At 37.8% G+C, this 21,410-nt stretch overlaps 1 protein-coding gene across 4 annotated transcripts in view; it reads right to left on the bottom strand.

Moving 5' to 3' along the window:
- IRAK2 (interleukin 1 receptor associated kinase 2) overlaps positions 1-21,410 on the bottom strand; it is a 53,792-nt gene that overhangs the window by 32,130 nt on the left and 252 nt on the right. For 3 of the 4 annotated variants that reach the window (XM_031955011.1, XM_031955015.1, XM_031955018.1), the window contains exons 1-2: positions 16,786-16,964; positions 6,543-6,725 (exon numbers count right to left, since the gene is read on the bottom strand). In XM_031955011.1, the coding sequence (XP_031810871.1) occupies positions 6,543-6,725; positions 16,786-16,933 (331 nt within the window). In that variant the 5' untranslated portion in view covers positions 16,934-16,964. Of the gene's footprint in view, positions 1-6,542; positions 6,726-16,785; positions 16,965-21,410 lie in introns of those variants that run through there. The other variant, XM_031955017.1, reaches the window with a different exon arrangement.

Here is a 21,410-nt window from a genome sequence, read left to right as displayed (position 1 = left end):
AAGCAATGTGTATTTTTTTTTAATGAATGAATAAAAACGAGATCATGAGCTATTATTATTAGGATGTCTTTGGGGTTCTTCTATATAGTATAGATGAAGTGACTGTTTTTATTCTAAGCCTTGTGAAGCTTGAGAGACTGTAATGAGATACACAGAAGTGGACTAAGTTAGAGACAGGAGACCCTGAATAATTACTTACTTATCAATGACTCTCAGTGTTTCTCACTAATAAAATAAAGGGGTTGAACTAGATGCTATATAAATTATTTTTATATTTTAAATTCCATAATTCAATGAGGCAATAGACTAAAGCATAGCTGGACCTGAGGCCAAGAGAAATCTGTGTTTGAATCCAGTCCCTAGTAAGCTAGTAACTGTGGGCCCTATTTATGTTTGCCTCTCCCCATAGATGTCATTCCATCTCTGTCTTTGCTCAAGCTACGCTTCATGCCTGGATCTCCCCTTCACACAACCTCCAGCTTCCTTTAGAGGGGGGCTTTTCAATCCAAATAGAAATATAATCACTAATCTGTATTAAGGATTCTGTAGCTGTGTATTTACTTAGTTTTAAAATATAATGTTATCTATGTTCTATTGTAATTTTTATTTTGTCAAATACTTTTGTATTACTTTTTAATCTGGTTCAGCTACATGAGGGAGGTTGACTGCAATGTCTTTGACACCACTACTTTAAAGCACAGCTTAGAAACTTCTTTTTCCAGGAGGTCCCCCATAGATCTTCCCAATTCTCTTTCCCCACTCCTGTACCCACCCCAAGTTACTTTGTATTTACTTTGTATATTTTGTGTCTATACTTATCTTTGTACCAGACACATCAGGATGCATACATACAAAGATCAGTGTAGTACAATGTAATCTCTTTGAGAAATAGGACTATTTCATTTTTGTGTTTCTAGTTTGTAGCCCAATGCTTGGTATACAGTAGGTGCTCAATAAATAAATAAAATAAATAAAACATAATAAATATTTGATTAATAGTCCTTTAAGGTTTACAAAATGGTTTTCTCATAGCTGATGTTCACTGAACATCTGTTGAGTTGAACCATATTAATGCAGACTGTTCACCAGAAAGGTAAATACTGAAGCTAAAGCTTAAATACTCTGGCCATATCATGAGAAAATGGAACTCATTGGGAAAAGATCTGATGTAGGGAAAGACTGAAGGCAAAAGGAAAAGGAAACGGCAGAGGATGAGATGAATGGATGCTGTGAGGGAAAAATTGAAGTTGAGCTTAGGCAGGCTTTAGGACATAATAGAGTATAGAAGGACCTGGTGTGCTATAGTCCATGAGGTCACAAAGCTGGATATGATTAAATAACACCACCATCACCAAAATAAATAAATATAATAAAATTCCCAACATTAAAATGAAATAAATTGAGCAAGTCCTTTGATCTCTGTGAATTTTATGCTCCTCATCTGCAAACTGAACATAGTATTATTGATGTGATTTACCCTCTTCCCATCAGGAAGAAACCCAACCAATTATTATCAGATATAATTAAATCCCCAGACTATCCTGTTTGTACCAGTGATTGTGAGGTAGGAACTCTTTATTAACCCCTATTGACCATCCCCAACTCTTGGTATCTTTGAGATATAAATCAGTCTATCTTAGGCAGGTCTGGGACCTGGTCTGTCAAGTATATTTCATCTGACTCCTTGATCCTCCCTCCAAGTTTGTGCCTTTACTTTCCTGAGAAACCCCAAGGCTGTATTTCCCCTATAAAAAGATCTACTCATGATGAAGATCTTTGCTAAATTTGTTCAGGACTAAGCTCACTGAGCTATTCTTTTCTCTCCCTCATACTGCTTCCCTTTTAATGGCACCTTTGAGACTAACCAGCCAGTTAATGGCTTACTCCCACCTCATGGAGTATTTCCTTTCTCTTGGTTAATTGTGAGTTCCCCTGGAGAACTTGCCTTTTTCCTTGCTAATAATATGCTATCCCAACTTTATTTTATATTTGCCACTCCTAGTGCCTTTTTTTTTAAAAAAACAATTATTTTTGTCTGTAACCTCTTCCCCTAAATAAACCTGCCTTTTGCCAAAGAGAATGGCCATTGTGAATTTGCCACACTTTTACTTCAAAGTAGACTGTTCCCCCCACCTCGTCATTATCCCAAGATTGTTCTTGGTTCAGGTAAATAACCACCTCCAACACAACCTGTCCATAGCCCATCACCTCGCTCAGTCCCCAGTTGTTTGTGAGTTGTCTCTCCCATCAGACCATGAGCTTCCTGAGGGCGGGGGCTGCCTTCTGTCTCTCTTTTCAACCCCGGCACTTAGCCCACTGTCTGGTGCCCAGTGGCAGGCCCTTAATGAGTGTTTATGGACTCATTATAGCACACATGCAGATTCTAAAGCACAACTTTAATGTCAGTTATCACTATCAATATTCCATTATCATCTTCCCAGAGCACATAAAGTGATTCTGGTAAGCTGTGAACTCCGAGGGGCCTAAGACAGCTGGAGGCAGAAGGGCTGGTTCAACAAGTTAAAAAGGAGCCATCCAACAAAAGAGAAAACTGAGGCTCAAAGAATGTAGGTGATGGGGCCAAGGACACACCACTTCCATCTTCCGGAGCTGAACCTCTGGGCAACAAGAAGGGATGGTTTCTAGAAGGCACCAGTTCCAAAGAAAAGTTAGTAAATAGTTTTCAAAGAAAAGACTGCATACACTCTCAATAACCCCATAAAAAAGATCATTCCAAATGATTAATGATAAAAGAAAATTTAAATGGCTCTGAGTTTTTACCTAGTAACCAGAAAATTAAGAAAGATGGCAAAAGATAGAAACACATTAGAGGAAGAAACCCACAAACTCAACCATTTTGGAAAAAGATTTGGAACCATACAACAAAAGTCAAAAAACTGTTTAAATTCCCTTTGACCTAGAGGTCCCATTAATGGGCATATATCCTCAAGAAGATTAAAGACAGAAAAAATTACATTACCTATATATATATATTTTTTTCTGTTTTATATATATATAAATACAAAATATTCCTATCAGCATTTTTATGGTATCAAAAATTAATAGAAATAAAATGAATGGGTGGAAAATTGGCAAAGCAAATTATGACATTATGAATACTAGTTAACATCATTTCACTTCACATAGGCCAGTTTTGTTTGACTGCTTTTCTTTGTTACTAATAAAGTCTTCTGGGAGAAGATGGTATAGCCATCGAAAATTCATCAATAAAACTGTTTAATTTCAGGCTTATTATAAGTTGAAGAATTCTAAAAGTTTTCGCCAGCCCAAAAAAAACCCCCAAATCCCAAAACTTTCATCCATTTGTTTTGATGTCTATCTCTATCTCTATCTCTATCATTACAATCATTCTTTTGGGTTCATCTTCTCTCTCTGGAAGACTCATTAATTATAACTATGTTACTTAGTGGAGGTCAGTGACAAATTAATCCAACAGCTATCATGAACACATCAGTACAGATGTGAGCATCAAAACAACTGGATGGCAGCTTGTCGAGGCACCACACTGACCTTGCACATGTATTAGTTGGGACTCATTAAGAAACCTTTCCTCAATCAAAAAACTGGCAAACATTTTTACATTCAAAGGTTCTGATAAAGGCCTCATTTCTAAAATATTTAGAGAATTGACTCGGATTTATAAGAATTCAAGCTATTCTCCAATTGATAAATGGCCAAAGGAAATGAACAATTTTCAGATGAAGAAATTGAAACCATTTCTAGTCATATGAAAAGGTGCTCCAAATCACTATTGATCATTAAGACAACTCTTGAGATACCACTATACACCTCTTAGATTGGCTAAGATGACAGGAAAAAATAATGACAAATGTTGGAGGGGATGTGGAAAACTAGGACACTAATACATTGTTGGTGGAATTGTGAAGGGATCCAACCATTCTGGAGAGCAATTTGTAGCAGCCCTTTTTGTAGTGGTAAGAAACTAGAAACTGAGTGGATGTCCATCAATTGGGGAATGGTTGAATAAGTTATGGTATATGAATGTTATGGAACATTGTTGTTCTGTAAGAAATGACCAACAGGATGATTTCAGAGAGGACTGGAGAGACTTACATGAACTGATGCTAAGTGAAGTGAGCAGAACTAAGAGATCATTGTACATGGTGGCAACAATGATGCTACAAGAGATGATGCAGACTAGTTCCAATGATCTTGTGAGAAAGAGAGACATCTATACCAAGAGAGAGGACTATGGGAACTGAGTGTGGTTCACAACATAGCATTTTCACTCTTTTTTTGTTGTTTGCATTTTGTTTTCTTTCTCATTTTTCCCCCCTTTTTCATCTGATTTTTCCGGAGCAGCGTGAAATTTGTGGAAGTATATAGCGGAAATGCACATATTCAACATATATTGGATCACTTGCTGACTGGGGGAGGAGTGGGAAAAGGGAGGGAAAAAATTAAAGCACAGGTTTTCTAGCCATAAATGTCAAAATTTATCCAGGTATATATTTTGAAAATAAAAAATCTTTAATTAAAAAAAAAAAAAAAAAGAAAAGAAAGAAAAGAAAGAAAGAAAAGAAAGAAAAGAAAGAAAAGAAAGAAAAGAAAAGAAAAGAAAAGAAAAGAAAGAAAGAAAGAAAGAAAGAAAGAAAGAAAGAAAGAAAGAAAGAAAGAAAAGAAAAGAAAAGAAAAGAAAAGAAAAGAAAAGAAAAGAAAAGAAAAGAAAAGAAAAGAAAGAAACCTTCCTTCCTCCTTCCTACATCTCCTTCTGGGCCAGTGTCTCAAGGTTTTTTAAAGTATCAGTGAGCTAATGTAATTACCTCATTCATCTATGCTAATGGAAGAGACACAGAGAACCAGAAAATATATATGCATTTTACCTATGACTTCCTGGAAACAACATCCTTTACTCTGAGTTCAAATTAGTGGAAAAAAATACAGAAGATAAAACTGAAAATGATAGAGAAAAGGGCAGTAAGGTCTGGGGGCTGGGGGCTGGTCTTGGTCTTTAGCCAAGGGAAGAAAGGGCTCTGGTATTTATTAGCTTAGGGCAGATTCCTTTTTTTTTTTTTTTTTAAAGCTTTTTATTTTCAAAACATATACATGGATAACTTTTCAACATTGACCTTGCATAGCCTTGTGTTCTACTTCCCTTAGATGGCAAGCAAGTCAATATATGTTATACATGTTAAAATATATGCTAAATTCAATATATGTAAACATTTATATATCTTGATGCATAAGAAAAATCAGATCAAAAAGGAAAGAAAACGAGTAAGAAAACACAATGCAAGGGAACCACAACAAAAAGAGCGAGAATGTTATGTTGTAATCCCCACTCAGTTCCCACAGTCCTCTCTCTGGGCATAGATGGCTCTCTTCATCACAAAACCATTGGAACCGGCATCAGTCATCTCATTGTTGGAAAGAGCCACATCCATCAGAATTGACCATCATATAATCTTATTGTTGCCGTGTACAATGATCTCCTGGTTCTGCTCACTTCACTCAGCATCAGTTCATGTAAGTCTCTCCAGGCCTGTCTGAAATCATCTGGCTGATCAGTTCTTATAGAATAATAATATTCCATAACATTCATATACCATAATTTATTTAGCCATTTCCCACTGCTGGGCATCCACTCAGTTTCCAGTTTCTTGACACTACAAAAAGGGCAGGCAGATTCCTTTTGCCTGTTTCCCGAGAAGCAAAATAAACTGCTTTTCCCATTGATGAATCCCTTTGGAACTTTCATCTTGGGAACAAGCTAGATGGGCAGCTAGGTGGCACAGTGGGAAGAGCACTAGGCCTGGAGTCAGGAAGACCTTCCTCCATGAGTTCAAATCTGGCTTCCGGTACTTACTAGTTGAGTGATCCTGGGAAAATCACTGAACTCTGTTCATCTCTATTTCCTCATCTGTAAAATAAGCTGGAGAGGAAAGGAAAACCTTTCCAGCATCTTTGCCAAGAAAATCCCAAAAGAGGTCACAAGGAGTCAAACATGATTGAAAATAGTTTTAACAACAGCTGTGTTTCCAAGCAATTCACTGCTATGCTCCATTCACACTGACTATGTATATGATGGTTTGAGAAAAACTATCTTTAAACTGTAAAGTACTATAGTTATTCCTTCCACATTTTGACTTTCTCCATCATGGTCAGTATAAGAAGTTAAATAGAAATTCTGGGGAGTTTTCCAAAAACCACAGATGATATGGAGCCTATGACCAAATACTTAACCCAAATTTTGCAATAAGTTACTCTAAACACCCATTAAAAAAAAAAAAAAGAAAAAATTCAGATTTCTCTGGTACAAAGAGAGAGCCAAATATTTTTATGCACATTTTCCAGATCACAGGGCATCACACCCCAAATCTCCCCTCAATATTGAAGGAATACATTTGTCTATCAACGTGAATGATGATGAAAATGGCTGTGTCCCTTGTGGAGCAACTGGGGGAATTGCTGACAAGGGAAATAAGACGATCCTAATCATTCTCAGCCACAGCATGACTAAGCCTGCCAGGGTAGGGTGGGGGTGCCTGTTTGTTACTCACAGTCCAGGATGACTTGGGCTGCTCGGTAGAGCTGGAGTCGGTACAGGAGGTCCAGGAGCTGCTGCACCGTGGCCTGCCTCATCCCCCACCACCACAACAGCTCCCGGGTGATGCTGACACCTTGAATCCTCTCCATGGACTTGATCTTCCTCAACTGGGTCTGGTCAGTCATCACATAAGAGGCTAAACAGTAAACAGAGAGAGTTCCCAGTTAGCCAGGCCCCCTGCCAGGTAGAATGACTTTTATCTAGATAACTAAACAAGGTTGATTTTACCCAGAGAAAGATTAAGTATCTGCCTGCATGGTACTCTATGGAAGTCAGTGTATGTCATTCCTCTTATCCATCTCCATCAATTCCTCCTCTCCCCATCCAGTTGCCAAAGAGCCTGAAATAATGCCATTTGGATTTATTTCTTTGGGTTAAGCTATTAGATCTCTAGGAGGTCCATGGCAAAATGCAAATATGTTATCTCCCATTGCTAGTGCTTTCACTCTGAGACTTCTTTCCATTATGTAGATCTTAACCTGGACTTAGGCATTTGTATGGTGTTTCCCTTAATAAAATGTGAGCTCCTTAGGGGGAAAGAGAATTTATTTTTCTTTCTTTGCAGTGTCTACAGCTCCTTTTTATGTGCTTCTTTCCTCATTAGAATTTAAGTTCCTTCAGAATAGAGAATTTTTTTAAACTTAGTAGAAAATTCTTAATAAATATTCATTGGATATTTGTAATGGGTTTTGCATTTCTTGCCTTTTCAATGAATGGGTAAGAATCAGGGGAGAGAAAGATAATTCAGAACCCAAAATGAAAATACAGTGAATTAAAATAAAAAATATAAAAATAAAAAATAATAATTGATTATTTTATTGTATCCCCAAAGCTTAGTATAAGGAGCAATTAATAAATGTTGACCTAATGACAGACCGGAAGAGCTAACACATTAACATACATCAATATCTAGCATGGATGAAAAACTTCAAATTTGAGCTGTCAGGGAAAAGATGATGATAATTGTTGATGGGGATACGGGAAAACTAGGACACTATTGCATTGTTGGTGGAGTTGTGAACTAATCTAACCATTCTGAAGAACAATTTGGAACTATAACTATGCCCAAAGGGTTATCAAACTGTGCCTACCCTTTAATCCAGAAGTGTTTCTACTGGGCTTGTATCCCAAAGAGATCTTAAAGGAGGGAAAGGGACCCACATGTGTAAAAATGTTTGTGGCAGCCTTTGTTGTAATGGCAAGGAACTGGGAACTGAGTGGATGCCCATCAGTGGGGAATGGCTGAATAAATTATGGTATATGAATGTTATGCAATATTATTATTCTATAAGAAATAATCAGCAGGATGGTTTCAGAAAAGCCTGGAAAAATTTACAAAGGTGAATGTTGAAAACTATCCATGTTTTTGGAAAAATAAAATACTATTAAAAAACAATAACTTGAGCTGTTAGCACATGATAGAGGGAGGAAAGGGAGGCAGGGAAGGAGGGAAGGAGGAAGAAGGGAAGGAGGAAAGAAGAGAGGAAGGGAGAAAGAAAGGAAGAAAGGGAGGAAGAGAGGAAAGGAGGGAGGGAAGGAAGAGAGGAAAGGAGGGAAGGAAGGAAGAAAAAAGGGAGGGAGGGAAAAAGGGAAGGAAGAAAGAAGGAAGGAACGAAGGAAAGAAAGAAAAATTTCTTTTGCCTTCCATCAACTTTGAAGTTTATCAAATTAATGATGTAACATATTCACCAACAACCCATGCTTTCCTTTCTCTGACAACTTCCTACACCCAACTCAATTACAACTAGTTTGTTTTTTGTTTTAAAATGAGGCAATTGGGGTTAAATCACTTGCCCAGGATCACACAGCCAGGAAGTGTTAAGTGTCTGAGACCAGATTTGAATTCAGGCCCTCCTGTTCAAGCTGATGCTCTATCCACTGTGCCACCTAGCTGCCCCTTATAACTACTTTTAAAGAGTTACCTGAGGAGGGGTGGGGGGGGTAAGAGGTGAAAAATTGGAACAAGAGGTTTGGCAATTGTTAATGCTGTAAAGTTACCCATGCATATATCCTGTAAATAAAAGGCTATTAAAAAAAAAAAAAAAAGTTACCTGAACTATGGGGACTGAATGTGGATCACAACATAATATTTTCACCTTTTGGTTTGTTGTTTGCTTGCTTGTTTTTTTCTTTCTCATTTCCCCCCCCTTTTGATCTGATTTTCCTTGTACAGCATGATAAATGGAAATATATTTAGAATTGTATATGCTTAACCTATATTGGATTACTTGCTATCTAAAGGAGGGAAGAGAAGGAGAGGAAGGGAGAAAAATTTGGAACACAAAGTTTTGCAAGGGTGAATGTTGAATTTTTGCATGTATTTTATTTATTTTATTTTTTTTAGCATTTTTAAACACAATTTTTTTTATTATAGCTTTTTATATACAAAATATATGCATAGACAATTTTTCAACATTGACTTTTGCAAAAACTTCTGTTTCAACTTTCCCCCTCCTTTCCCCAATGCCTTCTTCCAGATGGCAGGTAGTCCCACACATGTTAAATATGTTAAAATATATGTTAAATACAATATATGTATACATATTTATAGTTATCTTGTACATACGATCAGATTTTGAAAGTAGATAAAAATAACCTGAGAAGAAAAAAACAAAAATGCAAGCAAACAATAACAGAAAGGGTGGAAATGTTATGTTGTAGTCCATAGTTTTCCATACTCATACTTTTTCTCTAGGTGTATCTGTTTCTGTTCATTAGACAGCAATTGGAACTGATTTGGTTCATCTCATTGTTGAAGAGAGTCACGGCCATCAGAATTGATCATCATATAGTATTGCTGTTGAAGTGTATAATGATCTCCTGGTTCTGCTCATTTCATTCAGCATCAGTTCGTGTAAGTCTCTCTAAGCCTCTCTGTATTCATCCTGCTGGTCATTTCTTACAAAACAATAATATTCCATAACATTCATATACCACAATTTATTCAGCCATTCTCCAATTGATGGGCATCCACTCAGTTTCCAGTTTCTGGCCACTACAAACAGGGCTGCCACAAACGTTTTGGCACATACAGGTCCCTTTCCCTTCTTTAGTATCTCTTTGAGATATAAGCCCAGTAATAACACTGCTGGATCAAAGGGTATGCACAGTTTGATAACTTTTTGAGCATAGTTCCAAATTGCTCTCTAGAATGTCTGGATCCATTCACAACTCCACCAACAATGCAACACTGTTCCAGTTTTCCAACATCCCCGCCAACATTCCGCATTATCTTTCCCTGTCATTCTAGCCAATCTGACAGGTGTGTAGTGGTATCTCAGAGTTGTCTTAATTTGCATTTCTCTGATTAATAATGATTTGGAGCATCTTTTCATATGACTATAAATAGCTTCAATTTCTTCATCTGAAAATTGTTCACATCTTTTGACCATTTATCAATTGGAGAATGGTTTGACTTTTTATAAACTAGAGTCAATTCTCTATATATTTTGGAAATGAGACCTTTAGCTGTAAAAATGTTTTCCCAGTTTATTGCTTCCCTTCTAATCCTGTCTCCATACAAAAGCTTTTTAACTTAATATAATCGAAATTTTCCATTCTATGATCAATAATCATCTCTAGTTCTTCTTTGGTCATAAATTCCTTCCTCTTCCACAGGGCTGAGAGGTAAACTATCCTATATTCTTGTAATGGGCTGAAGCTTGAGTTGATGCACTGAGGTCCCAAGCACGTGAGGCTAAATAGTAATTGGGCTATACTCTATTAATATACATGATTGGATAAAGAATGGCCCCCGCCTACTCTCTGTGCAAGTCCTGATGTGTTGTATAGGAAATGACAATTTTGGTGGGTGGAGGCAGAGAGAGAGACGGGAAGAGAAGCTGGGAGAGATTGGGCCTGGGTTCCATACTCCTGGCTGCTGGTCGTGTGGCTGCTGGTCTAGCTAGCTTCTTGACTCAGCTGTACACATCACTATTGCTGATTCTCTCCCACCTCCGATCTTTCTTCACTGAGAATAAAGACTGACGATTTTCCCCTAACCTGAATTCCTGACTCTGGCTGATTTTCAAATACGTGGTCTTCACATATTTTTCTAATTTATTTGCAATCTCATTCTTTATGCCTAGAACATGAACCCATTTTGACCTTCATTGCCTAGTTTCTGCCATACTAATTTCCTATTTTCCCAGCAATTTTTGTCAAATAATGAATTCTTATCCCAAAAGCTGGGGTTTGGGGGTTTGTCAAATACTAGATTGCTATAGTTATTGACTATTTTGTCCTGTGAACCTCACCTATTCCCTAGCCAATACCAAATGGTTTTGGTGACTGCTGCTTTATAATACAGTTTTAGATCAGGTATAGCTAGGCCACCTTCTTTTGACTTTTTCATTAGTTCCCTTGAAATTCTTGACTTTTTGTTCTTCCAGATGAATTTTGCTAATTTTTCTAGGTCATTAAAATAGTTTTTTGGGAGTCTGATTAGTATATCATTAAATAGATTAGTTTAGGTATATTGTCATCTTTATTATATTCGCTCGGCCTATCTAAGAGCACTTAATATTTTTCCAATTGTTTAGATCTGACTTTATTTGTGTGGAAAGTGTTTTGTAGTTTTGCTCATATAGTTCCTGATTTTCCTATGGCAGATAGATTCCCAAATATTTTATGCTATCGACAGTTATTTTAAATAGAATTTCTCTTTGTATCTCTTGCTGTTGGATTTTGTTGGTGATGTATAAAAATGCTGATGATTTATGTGGATTTATTTCATATCCTGCAACTTTGCCAAAGTTGTGGACTATTTCTAATAGCTTTTCAATAGATTCTCTGAGGTTCTCTAAGTATACCATCAAATCATCTGGAAAGAGTGATAATTTGGTTTCCTCATTACCTACTCTAATTCCTTTCTTTTTCATCTCTTATTGCTGAAGCTAGCATTTCTAATACAATATTGAATAATAATGGTGAAAGTGGCCTTTGCATGTATTTTAAAAATAAAAAGCTATTATTATTATTTTAAGTTTCCTGAGGCTCAATAAGTTAACTCCTTAACCAAGATCACAGTTTTGATTTGGGATTGATTTCATGTGTTTGGAGGAAAATATGAAAGAGAATTAAAAGGAAGACTTTCTTACTCTGACACAAAAGATTGTCTCAGCTTGGGGAGAAAAGTCTGGAGCTTCCAGGGAATTATCATCATCATGATTTATATAATGCTTACAAAAATTTTCAAAGATAATGTTTGGACATATTACTTTCACTGAATCCTCATAACATCTCTGAGAAGTAAAAACTATCTCCACTTTACAGATGAGAAAACTGAGGCTAGAACAGGCTGAGTGGTACACAATGGAAAAGAGCAGTTTTAGGAATCAGAGGTTCTGGATTCAAATTTTGCCAGTGATTTTTTTTTTTAATAGCTGTTAGTGCCTCCAGATAAACTTTCTCAAGACTATAAACCTCTGCCTAAAAGGCTGATCTGCACTGATAAAAAGCAGGTTTCACACTGGGAGTTCTCCATACCACCAAAATCCCAGGCCCATCCCAAAAATTTACATGATCTACCTTATAGGATTGTTATGATATAATCAAATGAAAAAGTCACTAACAGCACCAAGAAAATAAAGCACCCACTCACATCAAAGTGATGACTCCCCCCTCCCCCATGCATACTGCAATCCTTCCAAAACATCTCATTCTACGATGGAATCACAAAGATAAATTTATCAGACATTTGTACTTTAGTGTATAATTAGGAGATCAGAGAATTTCTATTTAGATGGGACTCCCAAGATTCCTTATGCAGCAATCACTAACTCATTTTATATCTTATTTTATTCCAAACTTAAAACACCAATAAGTATTCACATACAAAGTAGAATTTTAAGAAGATTGTATATGAAACTGCAAATCTCTCTCTTCTGTACAATTTGCTTTTCTTTTAAATATAATTCAACATATAATTTTCAAAGTTATCCTGCTTAGTAGGCTTTTTTTTTTCCTATTTTCTGCTGTGAATTTTAAAAACTATGACCCTTTTTTATTTTCTCAATAATTCAATCCTCTTCTTTTTACTACTTTCACTTTCTCCCCAATAAAAGAAAAGAAAATGAGAGGTTTGGACCCAAGGGCCTCTAAGGTTCCCTCTAAATCTGAATCTAAGATTCTGTAATCACAGTTCTGTGTGCCTTTCTAACTCACCAAATTCCTTCTTTTCATATTCAAGGAACCTCAGTTCCCTTTTCTCTAGGACAGGGACTAAGAGATTGTTAACTGTTCTGCACAGCCCTCTTAAATCACCAGCTAGATGGCAGATACATAGACAGCTGAATCAGGACCTTAGTTTAAATCTTACCCCAGATGCTTACAAACTGTGACTTGGACAAATCATGGAACCCCCATCTGCCTCAGTTTCCTCATTTGTAAAATGGGGATAATAATAGCACCCATCTCTCAGGGTTGTGATGAGGATAAAGTTCTATACAAATGCCAACTATTATAATTCTATTTGGGAAGGAGCTTATTTATGGTCTCCCAAGTTGTAAAGAGCAGAATCAGAATTCTGATTCAGGGCTTCACTGAGGCTAATTCTAAAACCCAATTTCTGGTGCCCCATCTGTGTTTTTGCTCCAAGTCAACCTCCTTACCACCACCACACCACATACCCTATTACTCTTCTCCAAAACCTTGCTCTCAACCAAAGTATACTGGAAATTGAGTCTACTGAGAAAACTAATAATGTTTATTATCCTCATAAAAGCGGCACTGAACAGAAGGCGAGCTCTTATCTTTGGCAGTGGGGACAGGGGTAGCCGGAGACTTCTTCATTCCAGCCTTGAAAGCTGTCTATGGCAGCAAAGGAGTCCCCACTTGGGGAGGCTGATGTGGCAGGTCCTGGGTTGCAGTAACTGGTTCAGCTGCCCGTCCCACCCCTCCTCTCCACCCAGAAGTGAAGAAATAATTCAGAGCATGGGGAGGGGAAATGATGTGCCAAGAATCATAGCTTACTGACTTAGCCACCTGAGTCACCCAAACACAGGCCTCTTTGTGGAAACTTGTCATACTATCATGGAAGGCGGGAAAATCGGCTCGGCTCACAATCAAGAACAAGAATCTTAAAAGGAACACTGTGAGTCCTGACAGACTTCCACAAGTCCTATAATTTCTTTTAACCCATTTCCTGCCCCACCAAGCTAGAAATGAGACAGTAAAGAAAGAGCTCCAGTCATTGAGATGAGAGGGGGTTAGGAGTGAATCTATGATTTCTTGATAGGAACTTGAATTCTACCTGCTGGGGCCTCCAGCACGGTCCTCTGAAAAGCAGAGGGCTCACAAGGATTTGAGGGCATAAGGCTGGGATTCAAGAAGTCACTAAGTCACTTAAAGAAAATACTTTATTTCCTGAGGAGAGAAATCTCCAAGGGAGGTTAGAGGTAGGTGTGTGATAAACTCCTGGAGAGAAGGGCCAAGCTGTTTTTGTCTTCCTTTGTATTCCTAGCACTAGCACAGTGGGGGAAAAGAAAAAGTTAACATATAGGAAGTTCTCAACAAGTGTCTATTGGGGGTGATAGGGTTTCCCTCAGCCCCAGTCAGTAGCATAGAAAATTTATTATCTAGGAAAATTGTGAGCAGAATCCTAGCTGAGGCTGGGAACCCAAGACAAAGTTTCATTGAATATCCCTCTTTTTCATTTATAAATGAAAAGTGCCCATTCACGGTCATAAGCTCAGAAAATTTATTTCCCCTCCATAAAGTTCACAAGTCCTAGACTGAGCCCAGGATGTCCCCGAGAAGCCATCCCTTCTATCTCCTTGCCTCCCTGACACTGGCTATTTTAAACAAAGCTGGACCCTGTCAGAGCCACTGGAGAAAAAGTTCCACCCTGAATGGGAGGTTAAAATGGATTGCTTAAAAACTCCTAGGATGAATTAGGACTCAAAGAAACCTTAGAAATCATCTAATCCAAACTCCTTATTGGATAACCAACAAGAATATATTAAATACCTTCTATATGGCAGATATGATCAGAAAGATATTTCTATTCCATATCTGGCATATATCTGTGTGACCTTCTGTTTCCTAGTGTGTAAAATGAAGGGGTTAGACCAGTGACCCTCTAGGGTCCTCTCTCACTGGGAATCTATCTATGATCCAGGGAAGCCAAAGATTTATCAACTTTGTTAGGCTCTGTGGTTAGTAAATCAGAGTCTGCATTCTAGCCCAACTCAAGACAAAAATCCAGCACCTCTTTAGCAATTCATCAAAAATAGCCCTAACTCCAAGAGATGCTTGTCTCTCTCTTTTAATTTTTAAACTCTTTTCATTTCCAAGGATATACACAAGCATCCAAACACATGAGCAAGAATGAGAGTACAAAATGTGCCTATTTTTAAAGACTCTTTCTCCCCCACACCCTATCCCAAGTTAAGGAGATTTCAGTCTTTAACAAGTAACACATTTGGGTATAAAATAACCCTTCCAAAGAAGATGTTCCACCTCTTATCTAACTTAATTCTTTGTCATTATTATTATTGTTGTTCAGTTCTTTCAACTATGACCCTATTTGGGGTTTTCTTGGCAAAGATACCCGAGTGACTTGCCATTTTCTTCTCTCACTCATTTTACAGATGAGGAAACTGAAGCAAGCAGGATGAACTGACTTGTCCAGTGTCACATGGCTAATAAGTGTCTGAGGTTGGATATGAACTCAGGAAGATGAGCCTTCCTGACTCTACATCCACTGTATCAGTTAGCTGCCCTGATTATATACTGATAACCTCAATACTCTGGATAACCTTGTTCATATCTATACACCAAAACACCATGTAATATATGGTAAATCTAAGAGGCAGGAAAGAAAGAAGGATGTTTCTTGGGTACTTTTTTTTTTCTTTAGGGGAAGGTACCAAGTGCCTACATCTTCACCACATTCTAAGGTGGTTGGTTTCTCTTCTCATAAGTCTGTGATTCACTTCCCCTCAGACCTAATTCATGTCCCACCATCCTTGGGGAAACAGCACAGAGATGGGCACATTTACAGTGCCTTCCCCAAAGACAAGGGAAGCATTTCTTTTCTTCTTCCTACCATGATACGAAGCAGTAATAAAAAACAATTTTTCAGCACCTAGAGCTAAAAAACATACCTACTAATCTCACAGGGCTAGTACCTTAAGACATATCTTTTTCTTGGACTGGACTTACGATGTTATCAAATAGGAAAAGCCCAGAGGAGAAAATTTCCACCACTAATAAAGGTTGTTACATTAACTTATAGTCTGGGAGAAAATAACAATATTGATATCAACTCGCATTTATGTAAAGGCTTGTAAAGCACTTTACCTACTTTACCCGTTTGAACTTTGACTACATTATCACATTTGAACCTCACACTAGTTCTGTAAGTTAGATGATGTTATTGCCACCCTGTTTTAGAGATAGGCAAATTGAGAAAAAGCTAAGTAACTTAAGCAAAAGTCATACAATTAGTGAGTAAGTATCTAAGGCAGATTTTGACCTCAGATCTTCTTGCATTCAGATGTAAGGCTCTCTTTACTAATATGCAGAGTTGCCTAGCTTAAGTGCAGGCCAGACCTACTAGACATTATATATATGGACCATAAGACTTGTACCTAGATTCTCCTTACTTGAGATCAGCTCTCTAACAAAGCTCTTTGCCTCCATAGATACATTCATAATTAGACAAGCAAATAAATCATAGAATGTTATAAATGAGAGACAAAAAAAAAAAAAAAAAACATTTAGTTTAACCTCCTCATATTATAGAGGAGCAAAAAGCTAAAAACCCAAATCTGATTACCATTCTGAAGTTTTGTCCATGATATTATGTTATACAGAACAAAATTAAAAGGTAGAATACTTAAACAAGAAAAAAGTTTATATAAGGAAGTGACAAATACTGAGTCAAAAAGGCAGAGGACCTGAGCTCAAATTGCTGCTCTTCTATGGACTACCTGTTAAAAATCTCTCTTGGTTTCATAGTCCTCATTTTCCCACTCTATAGAAGCTTCCATTTCCTTCTTTATAAAATGAAATCATCAGACTAGATCATCACTAATGTCTCTTCCAATTCCAACTCCTGTGCTGAGTGCTCTTGGATGAGTCCATCAGCTAATCCCCTAAGACCATGGTACCTTGTCAGCCCAGCCATTCCCCGGGTTCCCATCCTCCTTCAGTCTCACCAGGGACCCCAGAGACCCTTGACACGTTCTCACCAAATTGCATCCAGTCCCATTCACTCAGGCTGTCCATCTTATGGCAGAAGTCCTCCAGTACCCAAGAAGGAAGCTGATAGATATATCGGGAAGTCCGAGGGCTCCGGAGAGCAGGTGGGGGTGGCAGCAGAGGTGGCTGCAAGGCCATTTTCCCTGCTTCCAGTAGTTTACAGTCTGCTATGGCCAAGACTTTTTCCTCTCCCCAGCCATCGACCTGCTGGGACCTCAGATGTGTTCTTGCCTCCCAAACCAAACAGGGTGTCCCCTTTGTTAACAGCAGAGCGTTGAGCTTTCTGTGGTTTGTTGTAAGTTCCCACTTGTTAACAAGATGTCTTCGAGGCTAAAGCTTCAGCCCAGTATGAGTCAGAAATTAACTGGCACCAAGCTTCTTGATTCAGGGGAGGAGCCTCAAGGGTAAAGGATTCTTTGCTAACTAGCTGCAATTTTCCAGGAAGTTGGCCGAGCTGAGCCAGACTGGGCAACACTGCCACCAAGCCGTATCTAAAAGCCATAACAGAAAGTGAATCAAAATACTGAACCCAAAAGAGGGAGGGAATCCGAGAAGGGGGCGGAGTGTGGGATCTATTACTGCTTACTAGTTTGACTACTGCACAAGTCAAATGACTTCTTGAAGTTCCAATCTCCTTTGCTTCTTTGCTCTCAAGCCAGCTTATTAACAACCTACTATCTCCTGTTTTGAGGAAATGACTGGGATAATGATTTATAGAGTTAAAAAGGACCTTGGGTATCATTTAACCAGGACCTTAACAATGATTAAGCTGAGGCCAGAGGAAGTTACTTCCAAGTACAAGAGCCAGGAATCAGAGGACATGCGACTTTAAATCCTGTGCTTGTCTACATCATGTAGGACAACCCCCGTGAGTAAAAAACCTTTGTCCTCAGTTGGAAAGACATATGGAGGCATAGATATGGTCAATGTTTTAGGAAGGTAGCTTGCAGCTTTACACTGGATGGGCAAGAAGGAAACTGAAAAACAGAGATCATAATAGCTGGCTCCTATTAACTTGAAAGCAAAGACTGGTGGGAAAAATTGAGGGTAAGAAAGGATCAGAATCTTGGAGTTAATCAAGAGCAGGAGCTAAGAACAGCTAATCCTAGAACCCTTTGACTTAAGCACTGTTAGAAAGTCTCATACATACTCTTAGGTTCTGAATAGTCAACCATGATGTGGTAACATTATTTGGATATGGTCTAATGATCTCCAGTTAGGCTAAAACCAATTACCATATTTGATAAAATCAAATATTTTTAATTTCAATATATGTGATTACTTCTTTGAATTTATTATCTGAGACTTTAAAAAATGCATAACAAATATGCATAGCAGTACAGTGTGGAAGTAAAAAAAAAAAAAAAAAAAAAACCCTAAAAAAAAAAAAAGAAAAAAGCAAGTGCTCCCTTTCTGAACTTCTTTTGTTTCGACTCCCTCCATTTGTAAGGTCCTTGAGGACAGGGACTATCTTTTATTATTAATTTTACCCACAGCATTTAGCACCATGTCTGACACAAAATAGGTACTTAATAAATGTTAACTGAATTGGACTGGATGTCAAGGAAAGTAGAACTCAGAGAACATTACACACTACTGCAATTAATATAAACAAAAGCCACTAAAAGGCAACTAACACTGGTAATCTTGGTTCCAGAATACAGATGAAGAAACGAACGTTCTTCCTCATTTTCCTGCTACTGAGATGAAAGAGTATGGGTGCAGAGCATTGCATATACTGTCAGATGATGTTATTTTATTGCTCAATTCCACCTTAATTTTTTTATTAATTACACAAAAAGATTCCATTGAAAGAAGGGGAACAAGGAGAGTAAGGGATAATTTACCCATCCAATCTTTGGAGAAAAGAAGAATTTATGACCGAACAATAGAGAACATTATGTAAAATAAAATGCAAAATGGAAATTTTTGATTACATTAAATTAAAAAAGGTTTTGCACAAACAAAACCAATGCGGCCAAGATTAGTAGGGAAACAGAACACTAGGAAATAATTTTTAGCTAGTGTTTTTGATAAAGGCTTCATTTCTAAAATATGTAGAGAAATGAGTAAAAATTACAAGTTATTACCCAATTGATGGTCAAAGGATATAAACAATTTTCAGATGAAGAAATTAAATCCATCTATAGGAAGATTTTAAAATGCTCTAAATCACTATTGATTATAAATAAAAAATGAGGTAATACCTCACAGCTATCATAATGGTTAAGATGACAATATTTGGGAAAATTGGAACACTAATGCATTGTTGGTGGAGTTGTAAATTGATCCAACCATTCTGGCAAATAATTTAGAACAATACCCAAAGAGCTATCAAACTGTGTATATCCTTTGATATAGCAGTGCTTTTACTGGGTCTGTATGCCAAAGACATCATAAAAGGAGGAAAAGCTCTTTTTGTGGTGGCAACAAATTGGAAATTGAGGGGATACCTAACAACTGGGGAATGGCTGAATAAGATATGGCATATGAATGTAATGAATATTACTAGTCTATAAAAGATGATGAGCAGGCTGATTTCAGGCTTAAACTTATGCTAAGTGAAGTGAGTAGAACCAGAACATTGTACATAATAACAGCAAGATTGTATGATGATCAACTATGATAGACTTAGTTCTTTTCAGCAGGACAGTGATTCAAGACATTTCTAATAGATGTGGGATGGAAAATGCTATCTTCATCCAAGGAAAGAACTATGGACACTGAATGAGGATTGAAGCATACTATTTTCACCTTTTTGTTGCTTTTTTCCCCCTCATTCATGATTTTCCCCTTTTGTTCTGATTTTTCTTTCCCAACATGACTGATGTGAACATATGTTAAAAAAAAAAAAATGACTATGCAGGTATAACCTTTATAAAACTGTTTGATATATTGGGAGGATGAATGTAAGGAAGAAACAGAGAAAAAAACCTGGAACTCAAAATCTTAAAAAAATCAATATTGAAAACTATCTTTACATGTAATTGAAAAAGAAGATGACCCCAGGCCACTCTGTAGCTCCAGAACTAAAGGAAGTCTCTCTCCACTGACCAGACCTTACCTCGAGTTACTCAGAAACTGCAGGACTGAGGCCAAAGCAGAATACCTTCCACAGCCCCATAACGAGCCTTTGCCTTCCAAGGAAGGGAGTGTAACAGGGAATGTGAGATCATGTTCATCCGTTTGTCAGTGCATGCCGTGGGCACACTCAAGGGACCCAAACCTGAGTGCCACCTTAGGCACAGGGAGGCTGCACGGGCCGGGGTCCATCACCTCACCTCTGCAGGTCTCTATTTCCTCCTCTGTAAAATGAGGGTGATAACACCTACTTCCTAGGGTGGTTGGAAGGATCAAATGATATGTGTAAACACTTGGCAAATCTTTAAGGGCTGTAGAAATCCTAGCTCCTATTGAGGAGATTCTAGGTAAGACCCAAGAGGCAGAAGGTGGTGCAGTGGAGAATGCCAGGCCTGGAGTCAAGAAGATCAAATCCTGCCTCGAGACTCCCTAGCCGTGAGACCCTGAGTAAGTCCCTTCACCCTGTCTGTCTTAAGTTTCTTCATATGTGAAATGACCAGAAGGAAACAGCAAACCATTCCAGTATCTCTGCTAAAAAAAAACCCAAATCAAGTCAGGAATAATTGCACGCAACTGAAATGACTGAACAAGGTAGTACCCCTAACTAAATTTTGTCTTGGAGATTTCCCTGGAGTTGTTCTGGAGCTGAGGGATGGAACCAAAAATATTGGCATTGGGATCCCAGGCCCCTGGTGGCAGCCTCCTGAATCACAAGGTGAGTACATGATTTCTTCCAATTAGGGACAAGGTGACTGAGCAGTGGACCTGAAGTCAAAAATACCCAGGTCCTAATTCTGTCTCAGTTATTTACTGAGTGGGATGCTAAGCAAGTGACTCAATTTCCTCATCTGTAAAATAGACATAACTCCTACTTTACAGGGATGTTATGAGGTTCAAACTCCATTTGTTGCAGTTTCTATTTCCACAACCTCTCTCACACCCAACCTTTTCTCAGCAATCACATAGCCATCCCAATAAGTCAAGCCATTTCTGAGTCCTCTGGCAGAAGGCACAGGGCATATTTCATCTTTGGTCCTCTGGAATCATGGATTGTCAATGCATTGATTTAGTATGAAAACTTTTTCAAAAAAAAAAAAAAAAGCTGCAAAGATTCTTTTGCTTCAGGCAAATGTTAACTATTTCCTCTGATTTTAACTGCATTGATTTTCACTTATGAAAAAATGTTATATCTGCTTTCATGAAAATTATCAATTTTGTCTTCTGTTGTTGGGATCCTCCTAATTCCTTGCTTTATCTTGACCTCTTGCCCTATGTATAATTGTGAAAATTCATATAAAAATTCTTAAGTCATTCTCCCAAAGGCAGGTCAGGTGTATCTCACCTTTGAGGTTCTAGGGAAAATACTGAGGACATTTAGGGTACTTTTAAAGACTCCACTAGTTGTGCTTCCCCTCCCTCTCTTAATCAAGAGTGATAACTTTATTAGTTCCCTTTAACCATTTAACATTACTTATTTTTTACAAAGGGATATTTACTGCAAAGATATAGCAAGAATAAAAATATAAACATTTCC

This window comes from Sarcophilus harrisii, chromosome 1, assembly GCF_902635505.1.
Source record: "Sarcophilus harrisii chromosome 1, mSarHar1.11, whole genome shotgun sequence".
NCBI lineage: Eukaryota > Metazoa > Chordata > Mammalia > Dasyuromorphia > Dasyuridae > Sarcophilus > Sarcophilus harrisii.
The sequence above is the reverse complement of the archived record's forward strand: the minus strand, read 5'-3'. Positions and strand labels throughout refer to the sequence as shown.